The 17,400-nt window shown below is 38.7% G+C and overlaps 1 protein-coding gene across 4 annotated transcripts in view; it reads right to left on the bottom strand.

Annotated features, from left to right (window-relative positions):
* fgf12b (fibroblast growth factor 12b) overlaps window positions 1-17,400 on the bottom strand; it is a 110,186-nt gene that overhangs the window by 27,659 nt on the left and 65,127 nt on the right. For 3 of the 4 annotated variants that reach the window (XM_056473188.1, XM_056473186.1, XM_056473187.1), the window contains exon 2: window positions 804-914. In XM_056473188.1, the coding sequence (XP_056329163.1) occupies window positions 804-914 (111 nt within the window). Of the gene's footprint in view, window positions 1-803; window positions 915-6,151; window positions 6,560-17,400 lie in introns of those variants that run through there. The other variant, XM_056473189.1, reaches the window with a different exon arrangement.

The following is a 17,400-nucleotide window of genomic DNA, read 5'->3' as shown; positions in this document are numbered from 1 at the left end:
TGCGTATCCTGATATAAACCTTTGTTTGCATCATGGCGCGTCGTGGCCCGGCGCATCCGGTGTGCGACCCCCTTTACAATGGTCTTGCTGCAGGCGGTTACAACTCTTTTTTCATCTCACACTGCTTGCGATCAAAGATTTTTGTTCATTTGGCAAGCTGAACTGATTCTGTACTGTACAGGAGACACGGAGGAGATTGATTGACAATGGTCTACAGCCAATCAGGATGGGCGCTGAAAAAAAAAAATCTTGTCAAATTGCACAAAATAAAATCAGAGAAACTACAAGGCCACGAAAGGTGAACCCGAGGGACCACTGTATTTATTATTATATACATTCAAATATATAGTTTGTAGTTACCAGTACCAGTGTCGCTGGACATAAATAATTGAATTGTGAAACATACAGTGGAAACTAAAACCTGGAAGATATAAACTGGGATTTTAAGATTTAAACTGGAAATTGTGGGATAAACTGGGACATAAACTGCAGGATATAAACAAAGAACTGCGAGATATAAACTGGAAATTGCAAAATGCAAACTATAAATGGACTTTTTCACTGTTATTTTAAAAATAGAACAGTGTTTGGAATAAACATTCTAAAAATAGAATGGAAGTCTTTAGAATGTTTACTGAAGCTTTTGATCAATTTAGAATGTCCTTGTTGAATATGAGTAGCATATTTCACTTTCTTCTATATTTCTGCAACACCTTCCTCTTAACCGTCTTCAGTTTCCTTTTCGGATGTGAGAGTGTATCAGTTTCTGACACAGAGGACAGTGGGAACAGAGATAGACTCACTGTAGTCGCTGTTTTCATCTTTGGTCCCGCTGACGGTTCCGTCCGGCTGCATTGTCAAGTAAAATCCCTGCTCACTAAAGAGCCTGGTCACGATCCCCTTCAGCTGAGGCTCTGAAACACACACAAACACCATATCAAATAAGACTTAAACTGACAATTGTGGGATATAAACTGGGAATCGCAACATTTAAAATGGAAGTTGTGAGATATCATATATGAATTGCAAGATATAAACAGTAAATTAGATATAACCTACATATTGCTTAAGATATAAACTGGGAATTGTAAAATAATCACTAATAACTGCAAGATATAAACTGGGAATTGTGGGATATAAACTGGGAATTGCAGATTATAGACTGGGAATTGTAGGACATAGACTGTAATTGTGGAACATAAACTAGGGATTGTAGGATATAATCTAAGAACTGCAAGATTTAAACTGGGAATTGTGTGATGTAAACTTGGAATTAAGGAATTTAAACTGGGAATTGTGGGATATAAACTGGATATTACAGGATATAATCTTGCAATTGTGGGATTTAAACTGAATTGTGGGATATAAACATGAAATTGTGGGATATAAACTAAGAATTGCAAGATTTAAACTGGGAATTGTGGGATATAAACTGGGAATTGTGGGATTTAAACTGGACAATGTGAGATATAAGTTGAATTTGTGGAATATAAACTGGAAATTGCGAAATATAAAATAAAATTTTTAAGATTTAAACTAGGAATTGTGGGATATGGACTTGGAATTGTGGATAAGACCTGCAAGATATGAACAAGACTTGGGATATAAATTGGGAATTGCAGAATATAGACTGGGAATTGTGGGACATGAACTGAAATTGTTTAATATAAACTAAGCATTGCAAGATTTAAACTTGGGATTCAGGGATATAAACTTAGAATTGTGGGATGTAAACTTGGAATTGTGGAATGTAAACTGGGAATTTTGGGATATACACAAAGAATTGGAAGATTTAAGCTGGGAATTGTGAGATATTAAGCAAGCATTGTGGTATATAGATTGGGAATTGTAGATAAGAACTGCAAATATGAACAAGATATAGTCTGGGAATTGTGAGATACAAACTGGGAATTGTGGGATATAAACTGGGAATTACAGAATATAGACTGGGAATTGTGGGAAAGAACTGGAATTGTTAGATATAAATTAAGTATTGTAAGATTTAAACTGGGGATTGATGAATATAAACTCAGAATTGTGGAATTGAAACTGTTAATTGTGGGATATAAACTGGGAATTGTGGGATTTAAACTGTTAATTGTGGGATATAAACTTGTAATTGTGGGATATAAACTGGGAATTGTGGGATATAAGCTTGTAATTGTGGGATTTAAACTGGGAATTGTGGGATATAAACTTGTAATTGTGGGATTTAAACTGGGAATTGTGGGATATAAGCTTGTAATTGTGGGATTTAAACTGGGAATTGTGGGATATAAGCTTGTAATTGTGGGATTTAAACTGTTAATTGTGGGATATAAACTTGTAATTGTGGGATTTAAACTGGGAATTGTGGGATATAAGCTTGTAATTGTGGGATTTAAACTGGGAATTGTGGGATATAAACTTGTAATTGTGGGATTTAAACTGAGAATTGTGGGACATAAGCTTGTAATTGTGGGATTTAAACTGGGAATTGTGGGATATAAGCTTGTAATTGCCGAATACAATTTGGGAAATGTGAGATATAAATTGAAATTTTGGAATATAAACCGGGAATTGCGGAATATAAATTAAGGAGAGTTGGAATTGGAAGGTTAAAACTGGAAATTGTGGGATATTAAGCAGGAATTGTGGATAAAAGATTGTAGATAAAAACTGCAAGATACGACCAAGACTTAGACTGGGAATTGTGAGATACAAACTGGAAATTGTGGGATATAATCTGGGAATTGTGGAATATAGACTGGGAATTGTGGGAAATAAAGTATGGGATATAAACTTGGAAATGTGGGATATAAACTGGGAAAAGTGAGATAAACAGGGAACTAGAAAATTAACTGGAAAATGTGGGATATAATCTGGGAATTGTAGGATATAAACTAAGAATTGTGGGAAATAAACTTGGAAATGTGGGGTATAAACTGGGAAAAGTGAGATAAACAGGGAACTAGAAAATTAACTGGAAAATGTGGGATATAATCTGGGAATTGTAGGATATAAACTAAGAATTGTGGGAAATAAACTTGGAAATGTGGGGTATAAACTGGGAATTGTGGAATATATACTAAGAATTGTGGGATTTAAACGGAACTGTGGGATATAAACTTGGAGTTGTGGTATATAAACTTGAAAATGCAGGTTATAAACTGGAAATCGTGGGATCTAAACTAAGAATTGTGGGATTTAAACTAGGAATTGTGGGATATAAACTAGGAATTGTGGTATATGAACTGGAAATTGTGAGACATAAACTTGGAACTCTGAGATAACATCTAAAGATTGCAAAATATAAACAATAAATTGCGGTTCATAATTTACGAATTGCAAGATATGAACTGGGAATTGTTGGATAAAAACTAAGAAATGTGGGAAATAAACTGGAAAATGCAATATAAACTGGAAATTGCAATATACAGACTGGGAATTGTGGGAAAAAACTGGAAAATGTGGGATTTAAATTGGGAATTGTAGGGTAAAACTGAGAATTGCAGGACATAAACTGGGAATTGTGGGATATTAACTGGGAATTTGGAATATAAGTTGAAAATTGTGGGATATAAACTATAAGCATTGCAAGATGTACAAAATATACCCAGAATTGTGGGAAATAAAAACTGCAGGACATAAATTGGGATTTGCGGGATAAAAAAGGGGAATTTCAAGATATAAACTGGGAATAGCAAGATTTAAAAAAAGAAAATTACAACATACAAAGTGAAACCTGCAGTATGTAACCAAGGAATTGCAGGATATAAACTGAGAATTTTGAGATTTAAACTTGGGATTGCAAAATACAAACTAGAAACTGCAAGAGATGAACTAAGAATTATGAAGTGTAAACTCTAAATACTGAGAAAAAATCAGTCAGATTTAGAAGATATCAACTAGTTGCACATTTATTACATATCATATATTACATATCTTATTCATTCATTCATTTTCCTTCAGCTTGGTCTCTTTATTCATCAGGGGTCGCTAAAGTGGAATGAACCACCAACTAATACAGCATATGTTTTACATGGCGGATGCCCTTCCAGCTGCAACCCAGTACAGGGAAACATCCATACACACTCATCCACACACATACACTACGGCCAATTTAGTTCATCAATTCCCCTATAGCACATGTGTTTGGACTGTGGAGGAAACCGGAGCACCCGGAGGAAACCCACGCCAACTTGGGAAGAACATGCAAACTCCACACAGAAATGCCAACTGACCCAGCCAGGACTTGAACCAGCGACCTTCTTGCTGTGAGGCGACAGTGCTAACCACTGAGCCACTGTGTCGCCCTACATATCTCAAATTTACATTTCTTTTCTCCATAAAACTACAAGATATAAGAAAAGATATAAATGCAAAAACTAAAATGTCCAAAACTTAAAATCATCTCAAATTGTCCACACCACATAACAAATTAAACCACTCACAAACAAGCAGAAGCTTTAAATGGAATATATACAGGCCGTCAGAATCATCCGCATTCAAACTAAATGAATTTAAAAAAGGACCCGTCATGTTACCAAAACGCCAAGTGCTGCTAACCAATTAAAATGTGTTAATTGTTTTAGTGCCTTGATAATTATGTTAGTAAACCAGCTCCCCTTCTGCTCTGACATCTGTAACACTGTCTCACTCCCAGCATCGTTTCAAGACTTTCACAGCAATATTTAGTATTAAAAAGGTCACCGACTATAAAAAGACCTCAGAAATTTGAATTACAGACACTCTGCTGCAACATTTCTCATCCGAGAGGAGCTCAGTCAACCAGTGTGAACAGAGTTACAAGGAAACCTAGTCAAACATGACACAGAAATCGTAAAACAACATGAGAAGAACAATATGAGGTTAAAGATGGAATTGTTTGCTCTTGTGTGAAATTCTAATTCTTTATAAGATATTTCCCAAGTGCTGTTTAACAGAGATTTTTTCAACATTCAATCATTCATTCATTTTCCGTTGGCTTAGTCCCTTTATTCATCAGGGGTCGCCACAGCGGAATGAACCACCAACTTATCCAGCATATGTTTTACACAGCGTATGCCCTTCCAGATGCAACCCAGTAGTGGGAAACACCCATACACACTCACTCACACACATACACTACGGCCAATTTAGTTTAGTCAGTTCACCTATAGCGCATGTGTTTGGACATGTGGGGGAAACCGGAGCACCCAAAGGAAACCCACGCCAATACAGGGAGAACATGCAAACTCCACACAAAAATGCCAACTGGCATAGCCAGGACTTGAACAAGCGACCTTCTTGCTGTGAGGCGACTGAGCTAACCACTGTGCCACCATGTCGCCCATTTTTTTTTGTGATGTGCCATACAGGGAATTCTGGGAAAGTCAATTTACAGTTATTCGCCGTATATATTAAGGAAACATACCGTTAACCAGGTTATGGATTTTTACCGTAGCATTTCTACAGTTTTTTTTTTTCCGTTTAAATCACGGCCATTTTTACAGTGTAGACTAGTTAGGTTAGGTTAGTTAGGTTAATTAGGCAAGTCATTGGTCAACACTGGGTTGTTATGTTGCCAATCGAAAATAATATTTATTTTAAGGGGGTTAATAATATTAACCATAGTAATGAACTATTAATCAACTATTGAAAAATGTATAAATACAAAAAAAGTAGATAAAGAAATAAGACTTTCTCTATAGATAAAAAATATATATATAATAGGTTATACTGTCAAACAATGTCCTTCCATCGTTAAAAATATTTGAAAATAATTTAAATGTTAAAGAAAGGCTTAAAATTTTGCCTTTAAATGCACTGAAAAAATATATTTTATTTATTTTTAAGTTAACTGGTTGCAAACAATTTATATGGGCTGAATTTAAACAAATTAATCAGGACATTAGTAAATTATTTTGCGTAAATTCAGCCCATATTAATTGTTTGCAACCAGTTAACTTAAAATAAAAGCAAATATTTTATAGTGTATTCATTTAATGGATACATCACTCGCACACAATTAATGAAACAAAAACGCGAAGCACGAATTTCTAGCATCCAAAGCAGATGTGCATCAAACTCTCCAACAGTGAACAGGTGATGTGTGGAGGGCGCGCGCGCGCGTTTATCTGGAGCTCCGCGCGCACAGGTGCGTCAGTGCACGAGGTGTGAATGAACTGACCTGGTTTCCTCCGCACGGGTCGCTTTTTCCCGCTGCAAAACCGGACTTTGCCGAAGAGTCCGAACAGATGCCGCTCGCACAGTGAGCCCCGGCCGGTGGGCTCTTTACCGGGGCTGGAGCGGCGCTTACCGGTCGCCGCCCGTTCACTGTTGGACTCGCGCGCCTGGCGTTTCTGTCGAATGAGCGAGCTGGCGATCGCCGCGGCCATATCACGGCGCAGGGAGACACAAGTGTCCGGTCGGGCAGATTCGGTGCAGATTCCTGGTGCAGAGCACAGGCGCGGGGGAGCGGGCGCGCGCAGTCATGCACCGGAGCATGAGCGAAACCGATAGACTCGCGGTTTCTTACCACGGAAAGCACTTAGAGTTACATAACCGCACAATTAGACCACATAACAACACACAGAGACCGTCCCAAAAAAACGAGAGTCCTAACGGGAGCGTCAGTTATTCATGACTCCTGTCAGAAATGTGCAGCTGGAATGACGGTCGACGGCGGCGCGCTTGTGAACTTCTCATCAAAAAATCATCCGCGAGGTCCGGTTTGCCCTCAACATGTGGATCCGAGAGTCCTCAGCCCATGTCTGAGTGGAGAGCCCGGAGTCCAAAGAACAACTCAACTGAGGATCCTTGAAGAGCCGTCTGATGATAGAGGGATTCCAGATGAAGAGATGAAGAGCTCAGAGAGATGCTGAGAGAGAGAGAGAGAGAGAGAGAGAGAGAGATGGGAGGGGGAGTTATGTGTGTGTATGCGTGCAAGTGTGTGTGTGTGTGTGTGTGTGTGTGTGTGTGTGTGTGTGTGTGTGTGTGTGTGTGTGTGTGGTTGAATAGGAGAGAGATGGGAGGTGGAGTTATGTGTGTGTCTGTGTGTGATGTTTGTGTGTGTGTGTGTGTAATGTGTATGTGATAAATGTGTGCGTAAGAGAGTGTGTGTGTGTGTGTGGTTGCATATAGGAGAGAGAGATATGGGAAGTGTAGGTGTGTGTGTGTGTGTGTGTGTGTGTGTGTGTGTGTGTGATGTTTGTGTGTGTGTGAGAGTGTCCATGATGTGTGTGTGCATGACTGAGTGATGTGTGTGTGTGTGTGTGTGTGTGTGAGAGAGAGAGAGAGAGAGCGTGTGTGTATGACGTGTGTTTGAACAGAAGGAAAAAGTGAGAGAAAGATGCTAAAAGAGAGAGATAAGAGCAAGAGTGATGTGTGTGTGAGAGAGTGTGTGAGATGTGTGTAAGTGTGTTGTCGAACAGAAGAAAAAAGAGATGCTTAAAGAGAGAGACAAGAGCAGGAATGATGTGATGTGTGTGCGTGTGTGTGTGTGTGTGTGCGTGTGTGTGTGTGTGTGCGCGTGTGTGTGGTCGGATAGAAGGAAAAAGAGAAGAAGAGCGACTCGACTGGGAACAGAGGCGGCAGGTCAAAGCAACAGCTTTCCCGAAAAATGACACAGTCGCAGCGGGAGCACAACAGAGTCCTGAAGCCGAAACTAAACTTGTTGGATTTTCAGACTGGCGCATCTCCTCATCCTTAAACCATGACTGAAAGAATGCAGTCATGCCTGAATAAAAAGATGAAAACAGCGGACAGATTTTGCAAGATTGGTTTTTGTGTCCCGGGCATGGCCCAAACTATAAAAGTGCCCACATTTATGGCTCTCCTATAATATTTATGTGAGATTTCTACTCATGATGAATTCAATATGACCAGTCGAGACATTCCAAGGTATGTTATTTCAATATAACAACCGCTGAATAACACAGGAGATCCAATCATCTTGACTGTCAGTGTATACATTCTCATCCACATGCTTATATGTATGTCAATCTCTGCTGTTGTTTTTGACTGTTTGGCGCCATCTTGTGTCTGTATAATGCGCAGGTTAGTGTATACTCCATCAGCTGTTTTAGTTTCTGTCAGCTTTGTGTTTTTGACTGTTTGGCGCCATCTTGTGTCTGAATAATGCGCAGGTTAGTGTATACTCCATCAGCTGTTTTCGCTTCTGTCAGCTTTGTGTTTTTGACTGTTTGACGCCATCTTGTGTCTAAATAATACACAGGTTAGTGTATACTCCATCAGCTGTTTTAGTTTCTGTCAGCTTTGTGTTTTTGACTGTTTGGCGCCATCTTGTGTCTGAATAATGTGCAGGTTAGTGTATACTCCATCAACTCTTTTCATTTCTGTCAGCTTTGTGTTTTTAAATGTTTGGCGCCATCTTATGTCTGAATAATGCGCAGGTTAGTGTATACTCCATCAGCTGTTTTAGTTTCTGTCAGCTTTGTGTTTTTGACTGTTTGGCGTCATCTTGTGTCTGAATAATGCGCAGGTTAGTGTATACTCCATCAGCTGTTTTCGTTTCTGTCAGCTTTGGGTTTTTGACTGTTTGACGCCATCTTGTGTCTGAATAATGCGCAGGTTAGTGTATACTCCATCAGCTGTTTTAGTTTCTGTCAGCTTTGTGTTTTTGACTGTTTGGCGCCATCTTGTGTCTGAATAATGCGCAGGTTAGTGTATACTCCATCAACTCTTTTCATTTCTGTCAGCTTTGTGTTTTTAAATGTTTGGCGCCATCTTGTGTCTGAATAATGCGCAGGTTAGTGTATACTCCATCAACTATTTTCATTTCTGTCAGCTTTGTGTTTTTGACTGTTTGGCGCCATCTTGTGTCTGAATAATGTGCAGGTTAGTGTATACTCCATCAACTCTTTTCATTTCTGTCAGCTTTGTGTTTTTAAATGTTTGGCGCCATCTTGTGTCTGAATAATGCGCAGGTTAGTGTATACTCCATCAGCTGTTTTAGTTTCTGTCAGCTTTGTGTTTTTGACTGTTTGACGCCATCTTGTGTCTGAATAATGCACAGGTTAGTGTATACTCCATCAGCTGTTTTCATTTCTGTCAGCTGTGTGTTTTTGACTGTTTGGTGCCATCTAGTGTCTAAATAATGCGCAGGTTAGTGTATACTCCATCAGCTGTTTTCATTTCTGTCAGCTTTGTGTTTTTGACTGTTTGGCGCCATCTTGTGTCTGAATAATGCACAGGTTAGTGTATACTCCATCAGCTGTTTTAGTTTCTGTCAGCTTTGTGTTTTTGACTGTTTGGCGCCATCTTGTGTCGGAATAATGCGCAGGTTAGTGTATACTCCATCAGCTGTTTTAGTTTCTGTCAGCTTTGTGTTTTTGACTGTTTGACACCATCTTGTGTCGGAACAATGCGCAGGTTAGTGTATACTCCATCAGCTGTTGTTATTTCTGTCAGCTTTGTGTTTTTGACTGTTTGGCGCCATCTTGTGTCTGAATAATGCGCAGGTTAGTGTATACTCCATCAGCTGTTTTAGTTTCTGTCAGCTTTGGGTTTTTGACTGTTTGGCGCCATCTTGTGTCGGAACAATGCGCAGGTTAGTGTATACTCCATCAACTGTTTTCATTTCTGTCAGCTTTGTGTTTTTGACTGTTTGACACCATCTTGTGTCTGAAGAATCTGTAGGTTAGTGTATACTCCATCAGCTGTTTTAGTTTCTGTCAGCTTTGTGTTTTTGACTGTTTGGCGCCATCTTGTGTCTGAATAATGCGCAGGTTAGTGTATACTCCATCAGCTGTTTTAGTTTCTGTCAGCTTTGTGTTTTTGACTGTTTGGCGCCATCTTGTGTCTGAATAATGCGCAGGTTAGTGTATACTCCATCAGCTGTTTTAGTTTCTGTCAGCTTTGTGTTTTTGACTGTTTGGCGCCATCTTGTGTCGGAATAATGCGCAGGTTAGTGTATACTCCATCAGCTGTTTTAGTTTCTGTCAGCTTTGTGTTTTTGACTGTTTGACGCCATCTTGTGTCTGAATAATGCACAGGTTAGTGTATACTCCATCAGCGGTTTTCATTTCTGTCAGCTGTGTGTTTTTGACTGTTTGGTGCCATCTAGTGTCTGAATAATGCACAGGTTAGTGTATACTCCATCAACTATTTTCATTTCTGTCAGCTTTGTGTTTTTGACTGTTTGGCGCCATCTTGTGTCGGAATAATGCGCAGGTTAGTGTATACTCCATCAGCTGTTGTTATTTCTGTCAGCTTTGTGTTTTTGACTGTTTGGCGCCATCTTGTGTCTGAATAATGCGCAGGTTAGTGTATACTCCATCAGCTGTTTTAGTTTCTGTCAGCTTTGTGTTTTTGACTGTTTGGCGCCATCTTGTGTCTGAATAATGCGCAGGTTAGTGTATACTCCATCAGCTGTTTTAGTTTCTGTCAGCTTTGGGTTTTTGACTGTTTGGCGCCATCTTGTGTCGGAACAATGCGCAGGTTAGTGTATACTCCATCAACTGTTTTCATTTCTGTCAGCTTTGTGTTTTTAAATGTTTGGCGCCATTTTGTGTCTGAATAATGTGCAGGTTAGTGTATACTCCATCAGCTGTTTTAGTTTCTGTCAGCTTTGTGTTTTTGACTGTTTGGCGCCATCTTGTGTCTGAATAATGCGCAGGTTAGTGTATACTATATATATATATATATATATATATATATATATATATATATATATATATATATATACAAATAAACATTTCCTATACATGTACATGCATATAATTATGGATGTATGCATTTATATGTACTAAATATACACAGTAAACACAAAATTATACTTTTTTGTATGCGATTAGTCACGATTAATCATTTAAAATCACTACAAACTAAGTACTTTAAGCTAGTATTTTGTGTCAGAGAAATGAACCACTTTTGACACTTTGCAGATTGTTTACATGCAGAAGCAGCTCTTTAACACTAGCGCAAACATATAATAAAAACATAACAGGTGGCATTTATGAAAAAAAGAGTGCAGATTCAGCATTAAAATGATGTTTTTACAACACTCACAAGCTCTCGAGTTCAAAACTAATGTTGTAAATAAATCAATACAATGCAGAATCTGGCAAATGGACATTTATGAGCCAGCATCATTAGGAGCACTTTTAATTAGGGCAATTCAAAACTGCATTCACGAATGGCGCAGCTTCATTGCATTTTGTGAGGAACAGGGTTGATGTGTGTGTGTGTTTTCTGATGGAGCAGCTGTCACTGATGCTGACTCAGGTACCGATATCGTATCGAATATACACACACGGAGCTGTCGGCTGCTGAGAGATGCTTTCTGAAGTCTCCAGTAAAGAGGCCAATCACTGTGACCCAGATACATCATTCAACCTTCATCACACAACACTGATTATTTTATCACTGAGAGAGAAAGACTGGAGAAAAGAGAGAAAGAGAGGAGGTCTATCTATAGTCTGCGCTGAGTAGGCCAGTAGTATACTTGAGCATGCTGGTTCACACACACACACACACACACACACACACACACACGCACACACGCACACACACACACACACACACACATACACACATATCACTGTAAAAGATATGCGTAAATTTGCAGTTTTTCTGTATTTTTGGCTTTGTTTTTATTTTCCCCAGTTTATTTATGCTTTTGAATTGCATTATGGGATCTTGATCTTTCTTCCAACAACTTATAACCTTGAAAAGTTCGAAAAAGTGGCTTTTATTAACATTTTTAATAGTTTAAAGTGCTATATTGTCTGGGTTGGTGTTGTATATTACGCTACAAAAGTCATAAACTGCCATTTTCAACTCACCTATTTCTCTAAATATTTTTTTTCTACATTATATTATTTCAAACTACTAAAATACCCAAAGAAATGTTACTTTATTAAACTGTAGAGTTAAATTTTTAACATCAAAAGTCGACAGAGCAGAGATCACCATCCCATAATGCAATTCTCAACCGGAAATGAGTGGAAAACACTGCAGAAATACGGAAACTCTTCATTAGCAGATATTTTTTATAGTGCACACATACATACATACACATACACACAAACATACATATCTGAGTGTGTTTTTGTGATTGGCTGCATGGTTAACTCTGCAATGGATAAATAAGTATGACACTAAACTTGCCAGTAGGTGGCGACAAGTCCCTGTCATCATGAGCGGTTCACTGAATCACAACACACACATGCTAAGTGTATTCATTCAGTCATTTTCCTTTCGGCTTAGTCCCTTTAATAATCTGGAGTCGCCACAGCGGAATGAACCGCCAACTTATCCAGCACATGTTTTATGCAGCAGATGCCCTTCCAGCTGCAACCCCTAACTGGGAAACTCATTCACACTCATACACTACGGACAATTTAGCCTACCCTATTCACCTGTACAGCATGTTTTTGGACTTGTGGGGGAAACTGGAGCACCCGGAGGAAACCCACACGACCACGGGGAGAACATGCAAACTCCACACAGAAACGCCAACTGACCTAGCCCAGGCTCGAACCAGTGTCCTTCTTGCTGTGAGGCGAACGTGCTACCCACTGCACCACCGTGCAGCCCGCTTAGTGTATTACTTTAGATTATTCTGCTATAGAATATAGATTATTACGGATTATTACTATTTATTGCAACATATTATACATTCTAATTGTTATATACTGTAGATTTGGGGTGAGAATATTTAGATATTTATACTTTTCTTCTTTGGTAGTTTCCAAATCTCAGTTTCAAGTCTCACATTTATTAGATATTGGTTTGAGTAAAAGCATATTGGGCAACATGGTGGCTTGGTGTTTAGCATTGTGGCCTCACAGCAAGAAGGTTGCTGGTTCGATTCCTGGCTGGGTCAGTTGGCATTTCTGTGTGGAGTTTGCATGATCCCCCGTGTGACCTAGTTGGTGGTTCATTCCGCTGTGGCGACTTGGATATTTTGTTGTGATTTTATTGTATAAAGGATTACACTTCTTCCAAATTTCAAATAAAAAATATTGCAATCTAAAACAAAATTCTTGCAAAGCAAACTTCTCCAAAAAATGGGATTGAAATTCAGGATTATGCCATCAAATACTCTTCGTAAGTTGGTGTTTGTTGTTTAATCACATGGCACATGAAAAAATATCTGCTCTAAATGCCAACATTTTTATTTAAGAAAAATCATCGTCAGTTTACTGAATAAAACAAAACTTATAAGCACAAAATAATCCACAGCACTGACCTTAAGCGTCAAAAATATCAATACTTTATGTATTACACCTACAGGATGCAGAACTAATTTGGGCTGATTCAATTTGTGATGCTTGCTAACCAATAAAAATGGTGTATATAAAAGAAAACCAGGGGCGGCACAGTGGCCTCACAGCAAGAAGGTGGCTGGTTTGAGTCCCAGCTAGGCCAGAATTGCATTTCTGTGTGGAGTTTGAATGTTTTTCTCTGGGTGCTCCTGTTTCCCCTACAGTCCAAACACATGCGCTATAGGGGAATTGAATAAGCTAAATTGGCCGTAGTGTATGAGTGTATGTGTGAATGTGAGAGTATTATTGTGTTTCCCAGTACTGGGTTGCAGTTGGAAGGGCATCTGCTGCGTAAAACACATGCTGGAATAGTTGGTGCTGACACTTTATATTGATGGTCCATTTGAGTATTAGTAGACTGTCTGCTTAATATCTACTGATACTGCTCCTTCAATAGACATTTAACTGACTATAAGAAACTTAACAAGTACATGTCAGCTTACACTAACCCGCGGCTGGAAGAGGCTGTCTAAAACACATGCTGGATAAGTTGGTGGTTCATTCCACTGTGGCGACCCCTAATAAATAAGGGAATATGCCAAAGGAAAATTAATGAATGAATAAAAGAAAACCGATAGATCACATTTTTTAAAATTGAACACCATAGCATTATGGACTAAAAATAAACCCCAATACTCCAATATTAAGTGCTTTCCATGGGTAAAGCATGTTTTTGGGTGCAAAAGTGAATTAAAACATAACAATTTTAATACAGACAGTAAGAAATATGAATATGAATATTTTAATATGAATAGTGTACGAGAAAAATCAGAAGGTCAGAGGAAAACTCAAGAAGTAGTACTTTTAAAGAGGTAAATCTCAACCCTAATTTTTAAATAGGCATAAATGAGCATTGAAATAGAAAATATTTGTGTTCTCCATCAAAATAAGTAAATATTATAATATAAAATATAATTTTGTAACCTTTCAGTGTACAGACATTTATATAATAGTATACTGAAAATGACAAATTTGTTCATATCAGCTCTTAAAAGGGGATTTTTAGTAGTGACACATGGCCTTCAGGTACTACTAAAACCATTTCTGGATAAATAAGACACCTTTCTTTCTAACAAACTAAACAAAACACAAATTAGTGTTCTTACAAAGGCAAGTGTGTGTTGAAGATCACCCTAATGATCCAGGAGTTGTATAACCCCGTCTCAGCACTGCAGGTGTGTGTGTCTGTGTTTTTTTTCTGAGGAGTGCATCCTGCCCTTAGCAATGATCCCAAAATGAGTATATATTACAAACTGGAGATCCGATTTGGGAAAAATAAGAAAAGAGACGGAAACTGAAACTCTGTAATCTGGATTTAGTGTCCATAAATTGGTGGGAGCCGTGCTCTGATTGGTAGGTGGGCAAAGGAAAGAACCAATGGGAGGTCGGCGCTATCTGTCATTATTATGACCCCTGATGGAGCAGTTTGGAAATTGATCAGAAAACTCAACACCAATACACACGCACGCACACACACTAACACACACACACACACACACAAATGGGTCATCAACAATTATGAAGATTCTGCTGTCAGTGTGATCAATGTCTTGACCCCACTGACACATGCATATATATCTTAGAAAAAAATCAATCAGCAATTTAATAAAAGTACTTTATCTGCATAAATTAGGCATATCCACATGGGGGATAAATACTATATTATGGGTGTGCAATAATAGTTGTTTTAACTATGTGCAAGCTGACATAAGCCATGTTTTTATTGTAACGTAAAGCAAATCTTTTCGAAATTTGCATGATAAAGGGGGAAAAAAATGCTAACTAGCTGCATTTCAAACCAGTTGTTAGAGCGGATGACCAAAGTATTGGTAACCTAGCAACCAACTGTAAATAAGGCAAGCATAATTAAAGTCCTTTTAAGCAAAGAGCATAGAATCACCAAGAGGCGACACTCTGTTGTTGTTTGGGAAACAGCCACTAGATGCCGCTAGTGTCACTATGTAAATTCCAACAGGACAACAGCATATTATAAGTCTGTATTTTTAGTCTGTTGTATTTTTAGCTTTAATGCGCTTTTTAAATTAATAAATAAAAAACAAAGCAGCTGCTTGCCATCGTGACAGCAATAAGATCCAATGGACGGCCGATCGCTTTCACTCCAAAATGGCGGAATCGCAGGGCTGTTGCTGGGCACTTCTGGTGCAATACTTTCTATAGACTGGTTTCACGCAGCTGCCATTTTTAACAGCGAAATCGAGGCTGCAGTGGGAAGAAACCTTAAAGTATCGTTGGGAGTTACATAGGAACGTTGTGTACCTGGCTGTTTATCTTATCAGCGAAGATAAAGTGACACAAATTAATAATTTCACCGCCTTCCGAGTGACCCGAAGGTCCGTTCTGAATGAATGGTGAACATAAAAAGGGATATCAGAGCTCATTTTCAGCTAAGTTAAGGGTAATGGCACTAGTTAGCTAACGTTTTCTTTCCCAAACACACGTTTTAGATGCCATTTATCAAACTCAAGTAAATTAACTGATTCTTTCACTATAGACTTGTCACGATACTGAAAACGTAAATTTCCTGCTAATATTTAAGGCACTGTTGATGGCTTTCTTAAAACAGCGCTGATTTGCCATTGTGTTCACGTGCTCAACAGAAATGATTGTGATTGGCTGAAAAGGTCATCAGTTCACTCTCCGCTATTTACCGAGCACATACACAGACGAGCGATCAGCTCGACTGATCTTCACGCCTGCTTCGTGCTACAGTGTCCGTGTATCTGTGTTTGCACTGGGTGAAGAGCGGTAAACTGATGAGCACTGGTGAATACTATGGTAAATCAGCGCTGTTTATGAGCGCGCTCAGCGGCGCTTGAATGTTAGTGGGACATGGACGTTTTTAAAACTTCAGTACCGGGACAACACTATTACAGACAACACGAGGGTGTGCTACAGAGGACTGCAGCGTTCAACTGACCCAGCCGAGGCTCGAACCAGCGACCTTCTTGCTGTGAGGCGACAGCACTACCTACTGCGCCACTGCGTCGCCCCCAATGAAAATATTCCCAATCCAAATCATTTGAATTTATTTGAGACAGTATGATCACATGGATACCAGTAATCCGATTTTAATATGATTAAGACAATACTCTGATTAAGAGTCTACCATGTAAACAGCGATTTTTGATTAATTTAATCTGATTAAGGACATAATTAAACTAAAGAGAAATCAAATTAAGACATGTGGTCCAATTTTAGTTGCATTATTGAGGTGCAGTACAGACATGTAAACACCGCAATCAAACTATTACCGTCATGTAGGACTTTTCACCGCATTTAGCGACAGGATAGTCTAAACACAGACAGCAGTTTGACACTATTATCTCCACCTACCGAGTCAGTAAAGACCACAGACGCCTGCATCGCGAAATGGGGAGTTTTCTTTATCCCATTCAGAGTGCGGTATGAAATCCTATTAAAACTACACTCTTCCAGCAGTTCACAGTTGCATCCAATATCTCGTTTGTCAGGGGGGCATGCATGAAATGTTCCTGAAGTGCCAAACTGCAATTAAAGTTGACAAATTAAAAATGAAACACCCGAAATTACATAAAACTCCAGTGGAAACGTGGATAGTACGGTGACGCAATGACGATAATCGAATTATGTGTTATAACATGTAAAACGGGAGCAACTCATGTAAACACCTTCATCTTATTATTCTCTTAATTAGATTAAGGCAAATGATTTGATTACTGATGTCCATGTAAACGTAGTCACTGATTCAGGGATCCGTTCATAAAGAGTCACTTGCTTAATTTCATAAATAAATCATTTGAATGAGCGATTCAGTGAATTGCTCATTACACGAGTGACTTGTCGCCACCTACTGGTGAGTTATTATTTATCCATTACAAGACTAAACCATGCAGCCTAGCACAAAACACACTCAGAATCATATTAATTATCATCATCCAAAAAAATAGACATATTATTTTTCATAAAGTTTGCATGTCACTAAACTATATTGCAAATCAATTTCTGCCTGTTTTACATTCGATATATGCACATTAAACTACATAGAAAATCTTAAATATGTCACAATATTTAACTTGGGAGACACAATGGCTCAGTGGTTAGCACTGTGGCCTCACAGCAAGAATGTTGCAGGTTCAAGTCACGGCTA

Source organism: Danio aesculapii, chromosome 15 (genome assembly GCF_903798145.1).
Source record: "Danio aesculapii chromosome 15, fDanAes4.1, whole genome shotgun sequence".
NCBI lineage: Eukaryota > Metazoa > Chordata > Actinopteri > Cypriniformes > Danionidae > Danio > Danio aesculapii.
The sequence above is the reverse complement of the archived record's forward strand: the minus strand, read 5'-3'. Positions and strand labels throughout refer to the sequence as shown.